The 16,508-nt window shown below is 37.6% G+C and overlaps 1 protein-coding gene across 2 annotated transcripts in view; it reads left to right on the plus strand.

The window, feature by feature from the left end:
- Window positions 1–16,508, plus strand: part of NAA15 (N-alpha-acetyltransferase 15, NatA auxiliary subunit) — a 74,603-nt gene that overhangs the window by 36,158 nt on the left and 21,937 nt on the right. For both annotated transcript variants that reach the window (XM_059066202.2, XM_059066203.2), the window contains exons 7-14: window positions 2,884–3,003; window positions 4,571–4,666; window positions 4,820–4,926; window positions 6,953–7,025; window positions 9,673–9,842; window positions 11,331–11,483; window positions 12,038–12,166; window positions 13,288–13,501. In XM_059066202.2, the coding sequence (XP_058922185.1) occupies window positions 2,884–3,003; window positions 4,571–4,666; window positions 4,820–4,926; window positions 6,953–7,025; window positions 9,673–9,842; window positions 11,331–11,483; window positions 12,038–12,166; window positions 13,288–13,501 (1,062 nt within the window). The remainder of the gene's footprint in view (window positions 1–2,883; window positions 3,004–4,570; window positions 4,667–4,819; window positions 4,927–6,952; window positions 7,026–9,672; window positions 9,843–11,330; window positions 11,484–12,037; window positions 12,167–13,287; window positions 13,502–16,508) is intronic.

The raw sequence follows: 16,508 nt of genomic DNA on the forward strand, positions 1-16,508 counted from the left end.
AACCAGAGATTCGGGTTTATATGTGTGGATTAGGGTAGGAGGATGGGTAGATCCTTAAATAAAGATCTCCAGTTCTGCCGTTTATTAGAGGGTTGAGAAGAAGGAGTCTTTGTAGTTTTAAAAGTTGAGGAACTGATTATGGAAAGTGAAAGAAGAATAACAAGTGATTGAGAATATGCGTACTTCCTAAGAATTGCCATCTGAAATATTCCTTTACCTTTGTGAGACCAGGCGACTGAAGTTTGTTGGTTTCAGATTTCTTTGGCTTCCCTTGAAGGTGAACACTAGAAAGTGTGGTATCTGTGTGCAGAGTGGGTAGAGCCACCATTTGCCTGATGGACTTTTCAGCAGAGGATAATACTGCTGGCAAGAAAAGAAAGGAAGTCCAAGGCGCCTGGAGCTCATTCGTGAGCTGTAGACCCATGGCAGCCCTCTCGCACTTGAGCTGATCATCCCTTAGCAGTCTGTTAGTTATGAAGGAGGAGGTTTCTGACTTACTGAGAAGTTCATGAGACTGAAAAAACTAGTTTGAGTTCCTTTATTGGCTGCTAACCAGCTAAATGATGAGAGGCAAGGCTTGACCCTCAGTTTCTTTATGGAAATATGTGACATTGTTCAAAATACTCTTAAGTACATTGTTTTATTATTTTTATAACTTTATTAGTGAGGAAGAATGACAGCTCAAGCGGAGGACTCGGAATTGACCCATGGTTTTCGCAATTTGGAAGTTACTGATGACCTTAACAAAAAAACGTTCTGCACGTTTGGAAGGAGGGTAGTAAAAGCCCAAACAGATCAAGTAGATTTGAATGAGATTTAAGTAGAGGAATTGAAGATAGCATGCACAAATGATGCATACAAGTAGTTTTGCTGTATAGGAAACACCTATAGGGTAGTGGTGGATGGAATGGGTTATAGGATCAAAAGATTTTTACAGCATTTGCTTATGCTCACTGGATAATGAGACAATATGCAGTACAGTAGAGGGTATGTGATCTAGTGGATAAGTTGAAAGGTTGGGCTTAGATAGCAAAATGAATAGTTCATCCACAGTAGTGAGAGATGGTAGAGTGTATGGGCAAGTAGGTGTGTCGATGTAGTGGGTATTTGGGAGTTCTCTTCTAGATGCTTCCATTTTCTCAGTGAAATAGGAAACAGAGCCATCAGTTCGTTCCACAAAACATGTTTTGATATCTCCAGTGAATCAGGTATTGGGGACAGGGCATATAAAGAGAATAGAAGGGAACAAAGAGTAGAATCATCAGTCGTTGGATATTCCAGGAATTAAGGGCATTGATGTTAGTGGTGGGTAGTCAGGATAATTTAGGGATTTCCTGGCGTGGGTGAGTGGGCATAGTTAGGCAGAAAGTTCCATTGTTAATTCTTATACCATCAGTTTCTTCTACAAGGGAAAGGTGGGTAAAGATTAAGGGAAGGAAATGTGGATGGGTGTAGCGTAGGGGAGAAAAGCTGCAGAATATTATTTATGTTTTTAGTGAAGTAGGCTTTTGGTTAGTGTAGAGCTGACCGTTAACTTTGGCGCTGTTGACATTTTGGGACCGAGGTGTTGGAGGTGGAAGTCTTCTGTATGTTGTATAATGTTTAGCAGCATTGGTAGCTTCTACCTATCAGATACCATAGCGCCCGCTCTCCTTACTGTGACACCAAAAATGTCTCAAGATATTGCTAAATGTCTCATGGATGGCAAAAGTGCACCTGGTTGAGAACCACTGAGGGTATAAACATTAAGAATATGGGCTCATTTAGCCAAATTGCTTGGGTTCAAATCCTGACTCTTAACAGTTAACTATCTGAAAGACCCTTGACAAGTTTACTTATGTTCTCTGCTTTAAAATGACACAAATAATAGTAACCTATCTCATAGAGCTTTGAGAATTGAATTAAGTAATGCAAGTAAAACATTTAAAAGTCACTTTCACTCTCAGTAAGTGTTCATTTTTATTATCTGATAATAGAAAGGGTGCAAGGGTGAAGTCCTGGTTTGAAAATAATATCTTTGGTGAATGGGAGCCCATTAAGGTAGGGAAAAGGATTCCTGAGCAGTGTTTGAGGCTTGTGTGAGTTTGGAGCTCATATATTTCTAGTGAAACCAGTGCCTCAGTCCATTCATCTGCTGACTTCTTTTATGAGAAGGTGTACAGCCAGCAAGCACTCGGGGCGATCCAGGCCTTAAAATTGGTAAATGAGGGAGCCTAGGTTTTGAGATGAGTTTTCATATTTGGGGCTGCTGATGTCATTCACGGCTGAGGTTGGTCATGCAACCCAGAGGAGACAAGCAGTGAGCCTACAGGTTGCTGAAAGGCGTGAAGAAAAGGGAACGGTTTTCCTCTGGGCTTGGAGGGTTGGATTAGTGAGACAAGAAGAAGAAAGTCAAGATAGTTAAGCTTAAAGCAAGATGCATATTTGGAAGAGAGAAAAAACAGTAGTGGGAAGAGAGGCGATGTGACCATGCTTATGGGCTGCTAGAGCACAATCGTTTCCTAGTTGACCAGGGCATCATAAGGTTCGGGTATTGGGTTGGGGCATTAATTTGGATTTTGAAATTGTCCATACGTTGTCAGGAATACTTGAGTAGTAGATAATGGCTTGGTGACTGTGTTCAGTGACCTTGAGAGAGTACCTGGAGTTAGAAAAATACCTGAATAAATTGAGGATGTGAAGGGGATGACATTTCTACACATGAACTTTCAAAAAGGAGAGACAATAAAGTAACATGGTAAATAGTCTTGTTGAAGGGAATTGAGAACTCAGGAGGATACCAAATCTACCCACTTCCCAATATTGAAGAGGTTTTAAGAGAAAGTTTGAGAAAAACTTAAAGTTATAATCAGAAGATACTTAATTTAATTTGTTTTTTATCAGGGGAACTTCTGTTGCAATTATGTCGTTTGGAAGATGCAGCTGATGTTTACAGAGGATTACAAGAGAGAAATCCTGAAAACTGGGCCTATTACAAAGGCTTGGAAAAGGCACTCAAGCCAGGTAGCATTGGTTAAAACTTACTCTCTAAGTTTTAATTGCTTCTTTTGTTAATATATGTTGTGTTAACTCAGTGAAAATCATAACTAGAAGAACTGGTTAAGAATTGGTTCAGGGACTTTCTTGCTGGTCCAGTGGGTAAGACTGCGCTCCCAATGCAGGGGGCCTGGGTTCAATCCCTGTTTGGGGAACTAGATCCTACATGCATGCCACAACTAAGAAGTCCGCATGCCACAACTAAACATGCCTCAACGAAGATCCCGTGTGCCTCAACTAAGACCTGGCACAGCCTAAGTAAATCAATAGATATTTTAAAAAGAGAAAGGTTAACAGGAGAAAAACTAATTAAAAAAAAGAATTGGTTCCAAATCTGAATATAGAAGTACATTTGTGAACTTCCATTTAATATGGTAGACTAAGCGTTTTCTGAAACCTCTCTTCTACAACAAATTCAAAGAAAGAGTTGTGAAAAGAATTTTAGAAACAAGTTTGAAAAATTTACAAATGCATAGCAGCATCAGAAACATGAAAGGGAAATGTGGAAATGGAAATGTCTCCCCAAAGGAAAGACTTTGTGATAACCTGTGGCTGTAGCAGAGTGGCCTGCCAGGGGCCAGTGGATGTTGCCGAGCTGCAAGGGAAGCACTGTTTCCTATGTGGGAAGAAGGACCCAATAAACTTGGTCCGGAGACTCTCTTCTCCCCAACCATTCTCTCCCGCAAATAGGACCTACTTGTGAGGACAAGCCCAGAAGCGTGTCATCTACAAAAAGGCAGAGTCTTTAGCCAGGATGATCGAATTTGAAGCGAAGTTTCCCACAAGACTGATAGTGAACTATTCCTGGTACATTGATAAATGTGAGAGCAACTTTGTACAAAGAATGTCATCCTCTGTCGTAACACCAGCGTTGGGAAAGTCGTCATCAGTGCCAGCCAAAGGGAGAGCGGAGCTCATAGAGAAGCCTAAGATGAAGAGAGGCAGTGAAATATGCATAGTTAAGAGAAAGCGCCTGTTAGGAATCTGGGAAATGAAAAACCTACTTCTTGATGTGACATGAAAATCTTAATAGATTAACTATAAGGGGCCACAGCTGAGGAAAATTAGTGAAGTGAAAGATTGAACAAGGAAAGTTCTTACCTGAGAGTAAAAGAAAATATAAAAGAAATATGGAGAAATGGAAGATAGAGGATAAATCCAGAAGCTCCAAGATAAATCAAAGGAGAGGAGTTAGAGGAGAGGCTGAAGAGAATACCGGAGAAGCCGTAGGTGGAAACATAATAACCGAGCCTTTCTTGGAACTACAGTAGAGCAGGCAGATTTTGAAAGGCCACCTAAAGCAGAGCAGGATAAGGAAAATTATGTATTTTATATGATTATAGGTTAAAATATGAAAATATTAGAAGTATTCTAAAATGATTGTTGATATATTTAGGTGGTTAGATTATGAATAATTTTTCCCGTGTTCAAATTTTCTGTTTAATATGGTAATTTTTATATATTTTCAGAAATTTGTAATTTTCTAGAAAAATGTTTTAATTACATATGAAAAAATATTTTTTTTGGTTTGTAGCTAATATGTTAGAACGACTAAAAATTTATGAGGAGGCCTGGACTAAGTATCCCAGGGGATTGGTGCCAAGAAGACTGCCCTTAAACTTCTTATCTGGTAAGTGAGAGTCATGGTGAAGGCAAAGGGTGCTATGATATACAGTGTCTTTCCTTGGTTTCAAATACATGAGTGTGCATGTTAAGATTTTAATGTATGCATTTTTAGAGTTGTCTGGGTACATGTAAGTCAACAGGATTTTTTTCTTCCAAGGTGGGAAGTTTAAAGAATGTTTGGATAAGTTCCTAAGGATGAACTTCAGCAAGGGTTGTCCACCAGTCTTCAATACTTTGAGGTCTCTCTACAAAGATAAAGAAAAGGTAAAGCAAAATACAATGGTTTGGTTTGGTTTTGTGTTTTGACTATCATTTCTTTGCTCAGTACTTGGAATCATCGGTTCTTGGCCACCTGTGCACGTAGTATACACATTGTGAATCTGCTAACGGTCTTCCTAGCTCGCAGTTTAAATGCTTCTGTGCCTCTTATTTCCTTTTCATCCTCTGCTCTCTTTAGCTGACTAAGTTACTGCTTATTTGTTCTGTCTTTTGTTTCTGATGTGTACTTTTTAATGAGTTGGTACAGGGATGAAAAGTTGGTAAGGTAGTGATTTCTTCAATATTTTCCCTAATTCCTGCTCATGGTGAAAGCCAGAAGTGATTTTTTTTTTTTTTTTTTTTAACTAAGTTGAAGCTTAGTAATCTTTCTCCTTTTTATTTGGTAGAAAAAAAATTCAGAAGAGTTTGTTTGCTGTCCCAGTAAGTCAGCTTACTCTTTCAGCTATGTATTACAATATTCAAAATGCTTGTTAAAGGGTGTTTTAGTCTCTTTTCTTTGGCCGCACTGCATGGCATGGGATATCTTAGTTCCCCAACCAGGGGTCGAACCCATGCCCCCTGCAGTGGAAGTGTGGATTCTTAACCACTGGACCACCAGGGAAGTCCCAAGGATGTTTTAATCTTAATTTAGATTATTTTGTTTATAAGTACAGTGGCATCAGACATGTTGGCTGGGTTAAAAAAAAAAAAAAACACCTTAAAGGTGGGACAGATTAAACATGCTAAACATTTAAACCTAAAGCATATAAAGGGCACTTATCTGCCAGTCTTTTGTTGAGAGGTCCAAGATATGGGCTTGGTTGATGACTGTCTCACCTTTTTTTCCCCCTTGATTAAATCACGTTGATAGAATATGGTATTTTACTTCTAGTTTTGGTGCAGTGAGAACGTGATGCTTGTGAAGCAGTCTTGGTTGTAGAATCATATACATTGTTATGACTTTTCCCTTTATGGTTGTCTTTTTAAACCTAAATTGGTAAAAAATGTCTAATTTATCTGTGAGTCTTTCCATGGTCTTCGATTTAATAGAAGCAGTTCTTTTTGTTCTCATTTCTTCAGTTTATATAATATTGAATTAAATTCTGCAATGATGATAATGAATGCAACTAATTCAAACAGGTTTGGGAAAACACCCCTCTTAGTAAATAAGCATGTAGCTCACCTTGTGGGAGAAGAGCACGGGTGCACCTGATTCACCGAGCTGTGGCCATGCAGTCCTCTCAGTCTTCTGAGGGAATGGAGAGAGCTGGTGTTAACCTGTTGAGTCAGTTAAGTTGAGGTCATTTAAGAGAGCTTCTGTAGTAACAAATTCATTATAGATGGATTAAGCAAAGAAGGGAATTAATAAATTAAAAGTATTCACAGATCTCTTACAAAGCCAGGAGTAAGTAGTACAGTCATGACTCAGGAGAGACCAGAACTGGGACAGCCACTCACTCTCCTGGATGTCAGAAACCCAGCCACGGCGCCATGCTTCTCTTTTACTGACACTTTCCCCTTGGTGATGGAATTGAGAGTGGATGCTGTCATATGCTTGTGGAATTTCTTTCTACACAGTCTTTAATTCTTGATTCCTGAAGTGCCAATGTTAACTGTGAGCGTTATTCATGTGAATTGAGGTAAAAATGAACGAAGATAAAAATCATCCCTAACATTACCTCTTTTTGTCCAACCTTTTCCTGATTTCTAGTTCAGCTTGATGCTTTATTTTATAGCAGGGAAAGGAGTTGCCAGTAAGTTTTTTGGAAAGTTTTGCCTTAAAACACACCTTCATAAATGTATGGTTTAAAATTTTTATCCAAGGTTAAGAGATTTATAAAAAGATGTGTGTGCGTGTGTGTGTGTGTGTGTGTGTGTGTGTATGAGAGGGAGAGAGAGAGAGAGAGAGGTGGAGGGGGGAATCGGAATGTTTATTTAGCCCTCTAGTAGTAAATAACACATTTTGCACAAGCATAGTAACTATATATATATTTTTTTTTTATTAAAGTGCGCTTGTGTGTTTGTACTCTAGGTGGCGATCATAGAAGAACTAGTAGTAGGTTATGAAACGTCTCTAAAAAGCTGCCGGTTATTTAACCCCAGTGGTAAGTGCTCAAGTTTTATGTTTTAAAAAAATCTTGAAAATCTTAATATGTTGTGAAATTCTTGATCAGAAGGTCAGTATTTTTCATTATTCAGTCAGTAAGCTTAGCATATTTACACTTTTCTTCCCTTTAAGATGAAGGTGCATTAATGTACACATTGTGTGAAATGTGCATTGGTAAGAAGATAACAACAGTAGCTTATTGAAGAAAATTTTATGTAAAACTTAAAACACCTGCAAAATTAGATGTAATAGTATGATGACACTCCATTTACCCGCCATTCAACTTCAGTAGTATATTTTTATCTCATGGCCAAACTTATTTCATCTGTATTCTTACCTACTTCCCTTACTCCCATGTTATTCTAAAACAGATCCCAAACATCACATCATTTCATCCATGAATATTTCAATATTCTAAAGATTATAACCATAATAGCATCACCATACTTGTCCATTAATACTCTCTTAATATCAAAGCAAAAAGTCCATGCTTACATTTCCAGGTGTCTTGGAAATAGCATTTTTTCTCTTTGTTTTTGAAGTTTGTTTGAATGAAGATCCAGGTGAAATCTATACTTTGAGTTTCTTTGATATGTCTCTTAACCCTCTGTTATAAACCTGTCGGCTTTCCCTCTATCTTCTCTTCTTCCTGCAATTTATTTATTAAAGAAGTTCGTTGTTTTCCTTGAGTTTTTCTACAGTATAGATTTTGCTGAATACACCTGTATGGTGTCGCTTAACATGTTATTTCTCTGTCCTCTGGATTTGTTATAAACTGGTAGTTGGATGCAGAGCTGTGCTGTCTAGTATGGTAGCCATTAGCCACATGGGGCTATTAAAATTTTTTTAATTAAATAAAAAATTTAATTAGTTGCACTGGCCACATTTCAAGTGCTGCTCAATAGCTAATGCAAATATAATGCCTACCCTATTAGGGCAGATCCAGAACATTTCCATCATTACAGAAACTTCTAATGGAAAGGTCTGACTGCAGGTTTGATGAGATTTGATTTTTTTTTTTTTTTCCTTTTTGTTTTAAAGACAAAGGGATGAGCAAGGTTATTTCAAGATGGTGGGCTGTTCTTTGATCAGGAGGCATGAAGTATTTGTTTCATATGTTAAGAACTGTTAAGAATTACAAGCTAGTGATATTCTACCATTCATTTTTTATTATCTTAAAAAGAGATACTATCTGTTATCTGCTTATGCAGTATTTCAGTTTGTATAGAAAAAGCAAGATAAATGCTGCTTTTTCTCCCCTGCCTAGCCTACTTTTTTGTTCTTGACCAGTTTTCAAAATATGAATTGATTTAGTAGCATTCTTCAAAGATGGCCAATACATGCTTTAAAGGTATTATTATGAATTCATGACTTTAAACGTATTTGCAGTTTCAAATGGTTTAAGCCTTCACATACTAGGATAGTAGTTGATAGCTTCCTTTCAGTTTGGTGTGACAAAATAGTCTATTGTATACTGCCCACAGCAGACATGTAACCAGTTGCTTTTCCCAAGGAGCCCTGTTTCCCACAGTGGACAAGCCCAGTGTGGGACCTGGGGTGCTTATTGTTATTGAGTTGATCACTGTTTCTAGGTCTCAGATGAATTTAAATAGTACTTTTTAGAAGGCGTTACCATGGTTTCATTGGTTAATCATCATGATGTTCCTTTGATTATCAGCATTTTCCTACATATTTTACAAATGTGGAAGAGGTTCAATGACATGCCCAAGAACATGCAGCACTTTAGTTGCAGATCTATCAGAACGGGAGTTGGTGAGTTCCACTCCTATTGTTTGTCCACTGAGCCAGCCTACTTCTACTAGGATACAAACAAGCACTCTGTTGCTTTTTGTGAAAGCAAATAACAGTTCTTAGCTTTTAGAAATTTGTATTAAAAAATCATTTTTTAATGTGTGGGTTGTATATTTAACTTACACACTTTCTTGTGAGTATATAAAAAATAAAATTATGAACTAAAATACAAAATAAGTATTTTTACTCATCTCATTTTTGGGGTATAATTTTTATTTAACCTAAATTATGCATTGTTGCATATTCAGAATAATATTAAAATATATTAAGAATCTTATAATCACCAAAATTCAGAATAACCACATCACAAGTATATTTATGTAGAGTTTGGTACATTAGCTAAAACCCAATTAAGCAGTCATGCCTTTCTTTTTTCTTTTTCTTTTTTTACTGTCACATTAATGGAAATTTTCTCTTTATTTATTTATTTTTTACCCTCATACATAACATCCTGATCAGTATACTCATAGTTCTAGTACAAGTCGTTGTGTCCTCTCCCCCGAACCCTCCCCTTCCCCTCCCTCCCCTCAGTTTTCTTTTTAGGTAATTTGTTATAGCTTTGATCTCATTCATCTGCCATGTTAACTATATGAAGTTATTACTGTGCAAGGCATTGTGCTAGGAGCTATAATCATACAGAGCAGAAAGCGTGGTCCCTTCCAAAGATTTTATAGGGTTAGAGCTGGTTCCATAACTAGATGCATAAATCACATGGTTTGAGCTGCTTCCCTTGTTAATAAAGATAGAGCCACTTTGCGGTGGCTAGTATGTTACTAATATCGCTACTGACTAAGCTTGCTTTCTTTCCTGCCCCACCCCCGCACTTTTCGAAGACGATGGGAAGGAAGAACCACCGACCACGTTACTTTGGGTCCAGTACTACTTGGCACAGCACTACGACAGGACTGGGCAGCCGTCTGTCGCCCTGGGGTACATAAATACCGCTATCGAAAGTACACCCACGCTGATAGAACTCTTTCTTGTGAAAGCTAAAATCTATAAGGTAAAAACCTTTTCTCCTCCTTTCTTACGAGGCAGTGAGACACAGATTAAGAAAACACATGCTATAGAGTCTGAATGCGGTAAGAGAAATGGTGTATTTGATAGCTCGCAAAACACGGAGCAACAAATACAGAACGTTTCTCAGTCTGACTACTTTGAGGCTTGTCGGGGCCATGCTCCTTTGCTCCCCCGTCTATACCTGTTTATGTACAAACACAAGTATACATATATACATATGGTCATTCATATATGTGGCTGTTCGTACACATATCTGGTTATTTTCTTGGTTTTAAGTAGCAAGGCTATAGATAATAAAAAATAATTACATTTGCTGTGAAATGTTCGTTTCTATTAACATTTCAGTAAGATCATATATATCAGTATCTGGTAATCTTAAAACGAAACTGAAGATGTCTACTGTGAATTCTACGTATTACCTCTTTGCCTCTTCAACTCCTGGGTCTTGCTTGAGAAAAATCATCTTAAAATAAAGTTGTCACTTTACTATCTTAACACGAATACAATTTAGTAATAAAAGCGCGTGGGGAAGAGATTGTAAACCAATAATTCATTTACCAAAAAATTATGAAATTAATTTTTTTTTTTGAAATTTATTTATTTTTGGCCGCGTTGGGTCTTCGTTGCTGTGCGCGGGCTTTCTCTAGCTGCAGTGAGCGGGGGCTACTCTTCATTGCGGTGCGCAGGCTTCTCATCGCGGTGGCTTCTCTTGCTGCGGAGCACGGGCTCGAGGCGCGCGGCGGGCTCAGTAGTTGTGGCTCGTGGGCTCTAGAGTGTAGGCTCGGTAGTTGTGGTGCATGGACTTAGTTGCTCCACGGCATGTGGGATCTTCCCAGACCAGGGCTTGAACCCATGTCCCCTGCATTGGCAGGTGGATTCTTAACCACTGCACCACCAGGAAGTCCCCCAAGTAATGTTTCAAAAGCACCTTTTTAAAGCCAAGTAAGGCTCATTAGTTTTGTGCCCTTGCCAGATGGACTAGTTAGACGAAGTAGAGTGAGGATCATTGTGGAATGTCCACCAGTGGTCCTGATTGTAATGTTTCCATGGTTCTTTTGGAGTAGAAATTTGACCATCCTTTTGCCTTTTATGACCTTTACATTAAATTATGTTGTTCTGGCTTAAAGATTTTGATTATTATTTATTCTTTGATTCAATGATTATTTTTGAGTATTCACTATATGCCAGGCACTGTTGTAGTGTGTAGTCAATGAGGTTATAACAGTAGACAAAATTTTTAAAACAAGTCTTTACAATCAGAGAGCTTATATTCTACATCGCCAGAAAGGTATCAGAACTTATATTTCTGTAGAATGTATGCATCTACATTGATATGGGGCGTAAGAGACAGAAGATTACTGTTTCTTCCATTTGTGTTTTAGTTATTTATGAACAGGAAACTAATTACCTGCATAGTAAAATTAGCATGCTCTGACTGGTTTATTTTGCTTTTGTACCCTGTTATTATTAGCATGCTGGGAATATTAAAGAAGCTGCGAGGTGGATGGATGAGGCCCAGGCCTTGGACACAGCAGACAGATTTATCAACTCCAAGTGTGCAAAATACATGCTAAAAGCCAATCTGATAAAAGAGGCTGAAGAAATGTGCTCAAAGTTTACAAGGGTTCGTACAGCTAGTTTTCTTGCTTGTGAATAAATAGTTCATACTTGTATACCTTGTTTATTTTTCAAAGTTTACGTCTGATATTTTTAATATCAAGACAGGATTTTAATTAAACTGCCTTGTCAGAAAAAACCGAAATCAATATTAGTATAAAACATCATTTTTTAAATATGGTTGTACAGTGGGTTTTTAAACTCTGATTTATATTATGTATGTTCAGTTGAAATTTTTAAGGGCGAAGGGAACTAATATTAATTGAACATCTGCTGTGTGTTACTGTTCTGTTTCTTATGTTACTTTCCATCCCCAGTTATGCAGACCTTTTGATTAATCATTTACAAGGGTATATGTGTATATTTTTTTAGTGGTTAGAAATACAATTCTAATTTCTTTCACATATTAACTAGTCCCTCTTACCCTGAGAATGGTTTAAAAAATTAGAAAATTATTTTGAAAGAATTCAGATCAGTTGACCATCTTTCCTTCTTAAATCCTGTGGTGGAATAATGTATTTAATAAGAAATTGTCTTTGAGTATGTGTGCTTTTCATATAGGAAGGAACATCAGCAGTTGAGAATTTAAATGAAATGCAATGCATGTGGTTCCAGACAGAATGTGCCCAAGCTTATAAGGCAATGAATAAATTTGGTGAAGCACTTAAGAAATGTCATGAGATTGAGAGAGTAAGTACCGCATACATAAAAGTTTCTCATTTCATTTTGTTACACATTGAAAGTTTTGAGGAAATCCTATATAGTTTTTTCTTTTCTCTCACCTTATAATGTATAGTAAGTGATTTCTAAAAACCAGTGTTCACGTTTTTCAAATTTTATAATGGAAATAATAGAGACTGTATTAAGCAGACTTCCCCATTGTCTACCCTTCCTGCCGGAATTCATGTAAGAAACTTAAGGGAAAGTTTGTATCTTGGCTGCGTCTTCATTGATTTCTGAATGTTTCTGCTTCATTAATACATACAAAGCTCACTAAGCAATCCCAGAAACCTGTTTGTTGTGGGGTTGATTGGTGGCGCCTTATGCCCTGATAAATATTATTTATAAGCTGTGAAGCCTTTTCACAGTACTTCTGTAACCTACGTAATTCCTCATGTTCTGATAAATTTATTCTTTTCTTAGTCCTTTTCACTTCTGAGTCATTTCTATCACTAGTAGTTGGCTTCCATTTTTTTGTGATTTTCATATATAAAAATAATTTATATAATTTCATGCTTGTTCTGTTATTAAGTCGAGAACCCCAGAGCTTAGTTGAAATGTGTTAGCTTCTGGTTGCTTGACTTACTTACTCACTGATTGATTTCTCTCCCACATACCAGCATTTCATTGCATAGGATTCAGATTTGTATTCTCAGAAAAATTACCAAATACTGCAGTATTAAAATCCTTTGCAAATTGTTCTAAATATAAAGACTGAATGTTTAACATGTAAATCTACTGTACTGCACTATTATGTATGCTAATAAATTCTGTTGGATTTGTCCTGATAGCTTTATTTAAGTATGATTAAGGAAGGAATAAATATATATATTTTAAAGCATTGTGTTTCCTTTCATTCAACAAGTAATACAGTGCCTAATGTATGCCATTATACTATGCTAGGTGATGGCCAATTATATTTGCTTATTTGATATGCAAAGTATTTAAATTGAATTACTGTCATTTTTAATATTTTAAAATTTTACTAATTTTTTTCATGCCTAGGAAACAAGTAATTTCAAGGCTTTCATTTTTGTAGTTTCTTTGCTATTGCTATACTTCACTGTAATAAAAAAAGATACTTTTGTTAGCATTTTATAGAAATCACTGATGACCAGTTTGACTTTCATACATACTGTATGAGGAAGATTACCCTTAGATCATATGTGGACTTATTAAAACTAGAAGATGTACTTCGGCAGCATCCATTTTACTTCAAGGCAGCAAGAATTGCTATAGAGATCTATTTGAAGCTTCACGACAACCCCCTTACAGATGAGAATAAAGAACATGAAGCTGATACAGGTATAATAATCAAAGAGTTCTTATTGTTTCTGTGGTGTGTATGTGTGTACTTATGTTTTTGTGTAATGTAGATATTTTCCTGAGCTTTTTTTTTTTTTTTTTTTTTGGCTGCGTTGGGTCTTTGTTGCTGTAAGCAGGCTTTCTCTAGTTGCAGCGAGTGTGGGCTACTCTTCGTTGAGGTGCACGGGCTTCTCATTGCAGTGGCTTCTCTTGTTGCGGAGCACGGGCTCTAGGCTTGTGGGCTTCATAGTTGTGGCACGTGGGCTCTAGAGCGCAGGCTCAGTAGTTGTGGCACGCGTGTGGCATCTTCCTGGACCAGGGCTCGAACCCGTGTCCCCTGCATTGGCAGGCGGATTCTTAACCACTGTGCCACCAGGGAAGTCCCTTTCCTGAGCTTTTTATTAAGCACCTTGTGGGACGATGTTATACATGCTTTAGAAAATGGTGATGACTGACGGCTGGGCCCGTGAGCCGTGGCCGCTGAGCCTGCGCGTTCGGAGCCTGTGCTCTGCAACGGGAGAGGCCACAACAGTGAGAGGCCCGCGTACGGCAAAAAAAAAAAAAAGAAAAAAAAAGAAAGAAAACGGTGATGACCATTTTGTGAATTTTTCTAAGCAACAAAAGAGAAATACCGTTTACTTTAGTCCTTTCAAAAGTTAAGCAAGAATTTAATTTGTAACTGATCATTAGCTTTTAAGGAGTTGAATTTCATGAACTTAACATTTAATATCTGGTTTATCCAATACTATAAATTGTTAAGTACAATACTCTACTAATTTTATATTAGTGTTGGCCTTCAGTATATCTAGTTATTTCTCCTTTAGTAATAATTTATAATTAACCTACTAAAAGGTAAATATTGCTTGAACATTAAAACCCAGCTTAGAATTAAGCCAGTGAAATTGCTCAGTGATTTACTTGACCAGTTTTAACATGCCATTTTTATAGCAAGATGTCAGGATGTGTAGGGAGAAGTCTTCCTTAGTTAATTATTTGGGAAAGGATCTCAGCATAAAAGTGACCTAGGAATGTAGAAAGATAAAAATTAATTGTTCATCCAAATATTTTGTGACATTTTCGTGGCAAAAATGTTACAGGAGTTGGGACATAAAAACTGGGTCAGATTTTTTTTCTTTGGTCCTGAGTTTATGCCTCTCCTGAGGTTATGGTTGGTTACTTTCAATACTTCCTCCTGCTAAAGACCTTTGGATCTTTCTGTTAATTTGTTATTAAATTATATTTCCTGTTGCCCAAGAACAATTTAGAACATTCTAAGGTCACATATAGAAATGCTTGTACAGATTTCACTTGAATCTCTATCTGTCGTTGCTTCTTCAAGTGGCAAGAAGATGCCAGTGAGAATCTACAGGACAATTTATAATTGAAGCCGAGAGCAGTGATCCTCTGGCTTCTTTTGTTTACCTTCCTTTCTTCAAATAAATAAAACTTATTTATTTATTTATGGCTGCATTCGGTCTTCGTTGCTGGGTGCGGGCTTTCTCTAGTTGCGGCGAGCGGGGGCTTCTCTTCATTGCGGTGCGCGGGCTTCTCATTGCGGTGGCTTCTCTTGCTGCGGAGCACGGGCGCTAGGCACATGAGCTTCAGTAGTTGTGGCACGTGGGCTCCAGAGCGCAGGCTCAGTTGTGGCGCTTGGGCTTAGTTGCTCTGCGGCAAATGGGATCTTCCCAGACCAGCACTCAAACCTGTGTCCTCTGCATTGGCAGGTGGATTCTTAACCACTGCGCCACCAGGGAAGTCCCTGTTTACTTTCCTGTTCACTCCTCCTGCCTTCCACCTCTTCTTCAAATTATGCAAATAATGCACAATTGACTCTTAACATACACAGTTGAAACAACTTAGAAAAATAACTAGCAAATGAGAAAATCCCCTTTCCCTTTTCTCCTACCCACAGGCTACCTTCTTTCAAAGGGCTAGCCCTGTGAAACGTTCCGTTTCCTTTGTGCACACTCACCGTTTTCAGAGCTTTGTGTGCCCACGTGCTCTGTACACACCTTTCAGGGTAGCTCTTGTGGCGGTTTTGTTCGTTTTATTTTTGTAGCCCATAAATGGGATATGACTCATAGTGTTCTGAAATTTACACTTTTTCCCCTTCATTTTGTAGTATTGTTCCATGTCTGGGCACAGCTAATATCATCAGTCATGTTAATGGCTATGTGGGAATCCATGTGGGTCCCCCCCACACACACACCCCTTACAGTGTTACAGTAAATGTCCTATAGGGCATCATTATGCACATGTTTTAGTATGGATTGTTAGAAGTGGAAATTGCTAGGTCAAAGAGTACCAGAAATGTATAAAGTTGCCTTCCATAAAAGGTTTTTATTGCCACCAACAGTGTACTGATATTTTATTTTATTGCTAACACTGAAAATTGTCCATCCTTTACATTTGTGTTACTTTGGGAAGGACATCTCGTTTATAATTCCTAGATTTTTTAAGAGTGGAACGCCTGCGTACATTTTCATATGGCCTTTAGGTTTCTTATGTGAATTGCCTGTTCATATCTTTTGCCCATTTTATTTTGAAACTTCTTGGTTCGTAGGAGTTCTCTGCATACTCAGGACTGTAATCCTTATTTATGTGTTGCAGATATTTTCTTCCTGTCACTTAGGTCTTACCTTTATTTACAGTGGGTGTCTTTCTTTATGTAAAAGCTTTAATTTTTCTGAAATCAAAGTTTTTTAGTCTTTTATGGTTTCTGGGTCTTGCTTAGAAAGGCTTTTCTCCTTCAAAATGTAAAATATATTTATAAATATCTTCTATGTTTTCTTATAATATTGGCTTTGTTATTTTTACACTTGGCTGTTTATTCATCTGGAGAATTTTTATATGTGATGTGAGGTGGAGGGTAGCTTTTTTTATCCCTGGATAAAAGACTGCTGACTCATAAATAGTACTTATTGAATAGGCTGTCCATACTCCCTGCTCTATGTTGTATTGACATCAGTACAAGGGTTTCTCTTCTTATCCATTTTTCTCTTCTTAA

This window comes from Kogia breviceps, chromosome 6 (assembly GCF_026419965.1).
Source record: "Kogia breviceps isolate mKogBre1 chromosome 6, mKogBre1 haplotype 1, whole genome shotgun sequence".
Lineage (NCBI taxonomy): Eukaryota > Metazoa > Chordata > Mammalia > Artiodactyla > Physeteridae > Kogia > Kogia breviceps.